This window comes from Natrix helvetica (genome assembly GCF_964273705.1).
Source record: "Natrix helvetica genome assembly, chromosome: 1".
Classification (NCBI taxonomy): Eukaryota; Metazoa; Chordata; class Lepidosauria; order Squamata; family Natricidae; genus Natrix; species Natrix helvetica.
Window position 1 is genome coordinate 26,898,308 of NC_138548.1, and position 7,939 is coordinate 26,906,246.

General features: G+C 40.9%; 1 protein-coding gene across 1 annotated transcript; it reads right to left on the reverse strand.

Moving 5' to 3' along the window:
- Positions 1–723: 723 nt before the first annotated feature.
- On the reverse strand, positions 724–6,718 carry VCPKMT (valosin containing protein lysine methyltransferase). Its single transcript, XM_081936439.1, has 6 exons — positions 6,258–6,718; positions 4,965–5,075; positions 3,251–3,323; positions 2,213–2,332; positions 1,890–1,994; positions 724–930 (listed from the first exon to the last, which is right to left on the reverse strand). Exons 1-6 carry the CDS (start codon positions 6,536–6,538, stop codon positions 916–918), a joined length of 705 nt encoding a protein of 234 aa, XP_081792565.1. The 5' UTR covers positions 6,539–6,718; the 3' UTR covers positions 724–915.
- Between the last annotated feature and the right edge of the window lie 1,221 nt (positions 6,719–7,939).

Here is a 7,939-nt window from a genome sequence, read left to right on the forward strand (position 1 = left end):
GGAAGCTTGTAGGGAAAGAGTCAATGGGAAGTTGAAGTCCAAGGCTAGCAGACAGGTAAGTGGTGAGTCATGAGAGGCGCTGTGTGCTTGGGGAAGCATCTCTGGATGTGTGGAAGAGATGCCATACAGGTTGGGGAGGAGGCACAGGGAGGTGGTGTGATTGAAGAAGAATTGGGGTGGTAGTGTTCACAGATGGTGCATGGGACTGCTTGGGAGAGTATGAGAGGTGCCATGCAGGTTAGGAATGGTGCAGAGGCAGTGTGGTGCAGGTCAGAAAAGGTGAATGGAGATGTGCAAGAGGTGCTGTACGGGTTAGGAAAGGCACAGCAGTAGGGTGGCACAGGCCAGGGAGAATGTGTGGGGGTCCACAAACGTAACATGATTTTGGGGAAGGTGCAGGGAACAGCATGGGCCAAGAAAGTGCTGAGTTTTCCCCCTGCTCTGTTCCTTCCTTCCTTCCTCCATATTCATTTCCTTCCTTTCCCAGCAGGATGATAAGCCCATTTGTGATACCTTGGTTCAAAAATTGTTGTCCTATGATGCACCATTCTGCCCATTTAAATAAGAAAGAATTTTAATATATAAATTTTCTAATAAAATGGTAATTTTTAAAACAGATGTTGCCCAAGAGGGATTGGATATTATGCATATATTCATACAAAACCATTCATCTGACATTCTCAAGTTAACGTCTTTCTTTTTCTTTCTTTCTTTTTCTCTTTCTTTTCTTTTTCTCTTTCTCCTCTGTAGTTCTTTTTCAAGAGAATTGATTTTTTTTCTGAAATCACTTTAGTATAAAACAATATGCTGATTCTGCAGAGATGTTCTGCAGAAAATTTATTAAAAATTCTTTAATTTCCAATTTTCTTCAGAGTTCTTCTGTAAATTAGAGGTCAGAAAACACCATCAAGGATTTCATGTTGAAATATTCTGAAAAATGTAATAAACAATTTGGCTGAATCTAACAACCAAAACAATTTCCTTCCATAATTACATGCTACACAATTTCTTCCCTCAGCCATGTGCTAATTTGCTTGATGCTATCACACCTAATACTGGGAAAGATTGAGGGAAAAAGAAGAAAGGGACAACAGAGAACGAAGTGGCTGGATGGAGTCAACAAAGCAGTAGGTGTGAGTCTAAATGGACTCCGGGGGATGGTAGATTTTATTTTATCGGTGCATCTTCATTCTTTTTTGTTTTGTGGCGTTTTCTTATTTTTAATAATTTCTAAACCGCTCAGAGTCACTGAAAGTCAGGTGACATATAAATTGAATATGTAAAGAAATGGAGGTCAAAAAAGATAAGAGATTTCAAATGTATGCTGTATGTAAATGGAATAAAGATGGATTTGATTTTTAAGTGGACAACTCTGAAACTAAATCAGAGCCTCAAATCATTTTTATTCAATCGGCTTGTAAGGAGGGAAGACGGTTTGTTTATACCGTGTTTCCCCAAAAATAAGACAGGGTCTTATTTTTTTTCACCCACAAAATATGACTTGGGCCTTATCATCAAGGGAGGGCTTATTGTTTTGGGGTTGGCATACTCCCAACTCCTCCCTCCGGCCAGGCAGAACGCCACTCCCCGACCTAGCAGTATCCCGAAGGCGCCAAGCAACATGAGTGCCTCCCCCCCCTGCGGCTTGGCGCCTTCGGGATACTGCCTGGCCAGAAAGGGGGGGTTGTCCAGGAGGATTATTTTCAGGGGGGGCTTATATTTTTGCCCACACGAAAAATGTGGCAAGGCCTTAGTTGTATTTTCGGGGAAACACGGTAGGGTCTGCTAAGGGGATTGGACTAGACCTCCAAGGTCCCTTCCAGCTCTATTCTGATTGATATCCAGAATACGTTTAACTCACTTAAAGAACCAATAAGGCTAATACGTACCATTTTTTTCTTTTGTATGATAAAGATATGAATGTCTTCACTCCGATATTCTTCATCATGTTCACCCAAAGGAACCTTTTGTAACTCAAAGTCCCTCTGAAGAAGCTATGATTTAAAATTATACCAGAACAAGCTCTTAAAAACCACAGTATTCTCAAAATATTATTTGTGCTGCTTATGACTGTTTTAGGAAATAATATAAAGCATGAAATCATTACTCAGTATTTTAGAATCCTGGTTTTGAAAACCTGCCCTTCTATTCTTGCAAAGACCCCCTCCCCAGAGAAATTTGATTCCTTCAGATCCACTTGAATGTGACTCACCTCAAAGTACCTTTTCTCTACTTCTGGGTTTTGTCCCACAGTCCTTTCTTCATAACAACAAAGGATGAAAGTATCCAAGCCAGCCAAGTCCCTCAGGGTCTTAACAAGTGGTTCCAGTGACTAATCATGAAAGTTAAATATTTGACATTTAGCCTCCACCGTTTATATATGGCTCAGTCCAATTTGTACTTCAAAAAGATGAAAACAAGCAACTGGATCACTGTATTAGCAAATATTATTATTTCTTTTGATGGCCTCTCAGAACTTTAAGTTATTTTGAATAATTACCAGGCAGATAGCAGTAGTAAGTGCAAGTAGAATCCAGAGAAAGATCAGAATATAGACTTAGGATGACAATCATGAAGTACTGAAAGGCTATTATTTTTATATTCTATCAGCCTGACAAAAGATGACATAGGAGTTAGAGAAGGAGAGAACTCTCAATAGCCTACATTCCAACTTTCAAAATCATGAATAAATAGTTATGCTGAATGTTTATGGGAACTGTAGTCTAAAACATCATTGGGATCCTTGGCTATCTACCCTAAACGTATAGCATCTGACCAAAACTGGAATATCTGGACTTAACATCCTATTTAGTTATGAAATTCACTGGATAACATTGGACTACTTGCTATGACTGTCTGTATGTATCTCACAGAAATGATGTGAGGACAAGATGGGTGCAAGGACCTTAGCCCTTTAACAGAAAGGAAAGGGCTTTTTTTTAACCATACTTAAATGCAATTTTAAAGAATTTGGGCAAGGTGAACTCCTCAAGATCATTCAGAAATCTTATAGCCAAACATAAGACTCAAAAGTTCAACGGTGTTCATAGGCTTTGTACTCCCTACTGTAGAAAGAAAACATAGCTCACTGGTTATCATTTTACTGTGGCATTTCTACCATGATCTCACAGCATCAAAATCAGTTCAAAGGATGTCACAAGTTTAATCCCAATTGCAGGGCTAGAGATTCTTTGCCTGTCCTCAACTCTATTCTTAGCCCACTGATATTAATTAATGGAATGCAGTTTACCTCTTTGTAGTAGATGCAGTCTGCCATCAATATGAAATCAGGCGCAGGAAGAAAATCTGTCACATCCTCCCCCCTAAACATGTGAATAAAAGGAGTAAAGACTTGTGGAGTAAAGACTACTTATTTAACTAGTCCATATGGCCGTATATCTCACATGAATCTCGGAGCAGGGGGGGGCTAACAACTAACAACAGAATAAAACAACTACAATTAAAAGCACTATATATATATATATATATATATATATATATATATATATATATATATATATATATACACACATACATACATACATACATACATACATACATACATACATACATACTAGTCTCCCTTTATTTATTTATCAGCACAAATACAACACAAACATAGCAAAGGCAACATTAAAAATAAAAATATGGTTTTCTGCCTGGATGGTCTTCTGTAATGAACCGAAGGACAGAAAGGGGGAGTAGTGAGCTCCCTCCCATATTTGGGCATACCAGGGGTTGTAACACAAATACATACCGTACCTATTTCCCTGGCTCAGCTGATAAGGAGGAGAGCCTGTGGCTTAGTGGCTAATATATCTACCTAATATGTAATACAGCCCAGGTTCAAATCCCAGTAAGGGTATGGCTAGCTGATGAGAGCTAAATAGCTTGAAATAGATCTATACTAGTCTCCCTTTATTTATTTATCATCCACACTATCATGATCCCAAGCTTGAGGGCAAAACCAAGTTTGTAATGTCTTGAAAAAGACCAGCAAATTCAGAGCCTAATTACCTCTCAACCTGTGGGTCAGGACCCCTTTGGAGGTCGAACGACCCTTTAACAAGGGTCGCCTAAGACCATTGGAAAACACATATTTTCAAAAAAATACGGAAAACAGAAAATAATTTTATGGTTGGGGGGGGCCACGCAACATGAGGAAATGTATTAAAGGGTCGCGGCATTAGGAAGGTTGAGACCCACTGTTCTAAGAGGATGAAGTTGCAGAGGGTTGGTGCCATGGCAGAAGAGGCTGGATGGTATCTCCTGCCTCAGCACCTTTCCTACCAAATCTAACAAAACACCACTGGGGAAATACAATAAGCAACTAAAGCCCAGAAGGTTGATTGATGTAACACAAACAATATTGGGAGTATTTGTTACTGATTGGTTTATTTTCAGTGGTCATTTTTCCCTTTGTTTCCTGATGTGTCTTATTTATAGAACTTAGTTATTTTACTAATGTTATTCTTATCATTATTAATAATTTAAACTTATTGGCCACCTAACACCAGTGTTTATATTGTATTAGTCACCCAGAATTGCTTTATGAGGCAAATGGCCATATAAATCTAATCAATCTAATAAAAAATATAGAAATAACATTTGATTCATTCGTTATTTTATGTAGGCCCTGAATTTTAGCCAAGTTTCTTAAAGCAGAATAGTTAGATGCACATCTGATGTATCATTTATTTAAATTTTCCAAAGTCCTATCAAACTTTATAGTGTAACTTTAAATATATATAATTCACTCCAACAATTTATCAAGGTCCTTTGCAGACTGAGGTACGCTAAAAATATTTAATCTGCCTTGTTAATCTTGTCAACTTCCCTCTGTGAGGGAGATGGTTTAAAAATATGATTAAACATATAAAATAAATTAGACTGCTGTAACTGTCTGATTAACCAAAATAGGCTTTCAATTTCTTAAAGTAAATAAAATAAAATTTAATACAAACCATTTCAGTACCTTGGCTTGAATAGAACCTGATACAAGATGTTCATTATTCTCAATGTTCACTTTTAATAAATCCTGAACTTCCTCCAGATCAGTAACAGTAACATTTGCTCTACAAAAAAGGAGGAAGGAAAATACATTAGTTTTCCTGGTTCCCCCACTACTATTCAAGCAATGCAAGACATAAAACAGCATGAAGTATAAAACCCACCTACTGAATGGTATAAAATTTTGTGAACTGCAGTTAATTTCAGTGGCTGAACCAAGATTTCTTAAATTTGTCTACGCTTACTGGGAATTCTGGGAGTTGAAGGCCCCACATCTTCAAAATGCCAAAGTTAAGAAACATTGGGCTAAGACTAATATAGGGTTTAGATTTGTGTGCATCTGATAAAATGATTTGCCTTTTAATAAGATGTGTTAGTTGGAAAAGGTGCTATCAGAATCCATACTGATTATTTGCCACAGTAGACAAGCATGGTTCCCTTCCACAATGTCAATTTTTAAAGAAGTTTTGACTTGCCAAAGCAAGTCATGTACAGGAAATTCCTGCCAAAGCAAACCATGAACAGAACTAAATGTATTAACGCAACACAGAGCCGGTTCTCTTGACAAATGAATTAGATATAGCTGGAAAATATTACATGTGAAATATGGCCTAGCTTACTTTCAAGTAACTGCAATAACCCTTTATAATAGTCCTAGAGAGAAAATAATCTCTGTCTCTCTTCCTCCAATGGAGCAGGCATACAGAGGGAATTTTGCATCATCAGTGTTGTGCCTATGATTAACTATTTGCTTGACATGCTAAGGTGTAGTGTGATTTATTGCTTAACTTTTCGAATGAATACAGCCATTACAATTTGTAAGCAATTATTTCTGGTTTAGTGTGAGTCTATCCAAGCTGGATTTATTCAACAGCCATGGGGAGAGGGGGGGGAGAAGCTTTTTGCACTTTGTATAAGTAGTAAGTGGGTTAAAAGTTCCTCTTTGGGGGAGATGGGTGGTTCAGAAACCTGAACTATAAATAAGTAAGTACATCCCCAAAAGGGATAAACAAAAAACTTTCTTGGTAAACAATCTCTGATCAGGAAGGTGTGGAGATGGTAGCAGGGCTCTCGAGCTCCTTTCTGCTTCCATCAGAAGCCCGGGGTGCCTAGAAGAGCTGCTTTTCACACACAAGCCGCACGGATCGAGGTTGCTCTTTTCTCTGCCAGACCCGAGAGAACATCCAAGGCAGGTCAGAAGACCAGAGAAGGCCCGCCCTCACGCCCGCCTGCCCTCGTTCCCGTACCCGAGACTGGCGGCCACGAGGCCGACGAGGCCGGTGCCGGCGCCCAATTCGAGCGCGGCCTTGTGGCGGAGAAGGCCCACCGGGCTTCCGCCGCTCTGCTCCGTGCCTTGCCCTGTTTGCGCCGCGCTCTTCTCCAGGAAGCGGGCCAGCACCAGCGCGGCGTCCCACACCACCGAGCCCGTCCCACCGGCTGAACGCTGCGTCAGCCGGAGGATCCCGGAGCCGTCCCGCCGGGGCAGCTCCCGCTCGAAGACGACCGCCGGTTGCGGCGGCGACAACATGAAGGAAGGACGGGCAAAGCGGGCCTTGCTTTCCGGCGGCGCCCTCTGACTGGGAGCTAGGAAGGGAGACCGGACAGCCGCTCTTCTCTGCTCGCAGCTGCCCAGCGGCGCCCCGAAGGATCAGCGCGGAGACTTTCCCCCAATTCCCCGCTAGGTTTCCCTACTCCTACGCGAAGGGCGTGTCTCCGGATAAGATTAGAGTAGACGGAGAACGTGAGAATAGCAGCGGCGGAGGCGGCAGAAGTAGCGGTGCAGCCATGAATGAGCGTAGTCGGCAAAAAGCGAAGTAACTCCTTCATGTTAACCGTGACTCTGTGTGTGTGTGTGTGTATGAGGGCCGTCCGTGGTCTCTGCCCTCGGGGTACGTTCTCCCTTGCCGAGATTAGGGTGGCCCCAATCCTGCCGGCCTTTTGCCAGACCTTGAAGATCTGGTTTTGTATTTTTTGGGTGTATTGACAGGCATTCTTTTTTCTCAGCTGATATCACGTTTATGTCCATTTCCAATGCATTTTCTCCTTCTATTTTCCCAATAACAATCCAATGAGGTAGTTTGGGCTGAGAAAGAATGACTAGCCCTGTAATGTTGTGCTTGGTCTCAACTGATTTGATTGTTGGCTGCACGTAGGATAGGCAGGTATTGAAATTGAACAAATTTCATATACTCGTTGGTTGGTTGAAGTATATAGGCGTGTCCAACTCTCTGCGACTTTATAGGCAAATGCTTTCCATGCTACCCCCTGCTTCTTTCAATTGTTGGATGTTCAACTTTGTGTCAGATTTGATATTATCAAGCCAGCATGCTTGGTTGCTTGTCCTTCTTGTTCCACTAGCCATTCCTAGCATCATTGCCTTCGCCAATGAATTTGCATTCATGACATGGCCAAAGTAAATTAGACATAGTGTTATGATTTTAGCTTCTAGTGTTATGTCTGATTTTATATGATTCAACACCTCACTGTTACTCTGGCTGTCTGTGGTATAAGTAATAATTTATGCCAGCATTACAGTTCAAAGGCATGACTTCTTCGATAAGCCATTCTTAGTGTCCAACTCTCACACTCCTACATCATTATAAGGAAGACCTATACCTATACCTATACAGTTCTACCCTGCCATTTGCATTTATATCAAGACATCTGCTTTTCCAGATCTTATTCTTGTTAATCATTGCAGCGCGGTCTAAGATTATTCTGCATTTGCTTTCAGGACTAGAAGTGCCATCATGAACAATTTTGGATCCAAAGAAGATAAATTCTCAAACTAATTCTGTTAGATATTAGCATATATCGAGATAAGTCTTCCCTCAGGTCCGCTCCTACAGCGGGAAACAGGTATTCATCTGATTGGTCAATGGGCGTGCCTCATCCCTATAAAAGGGGAACCCTCCGACCACAGGTTAAG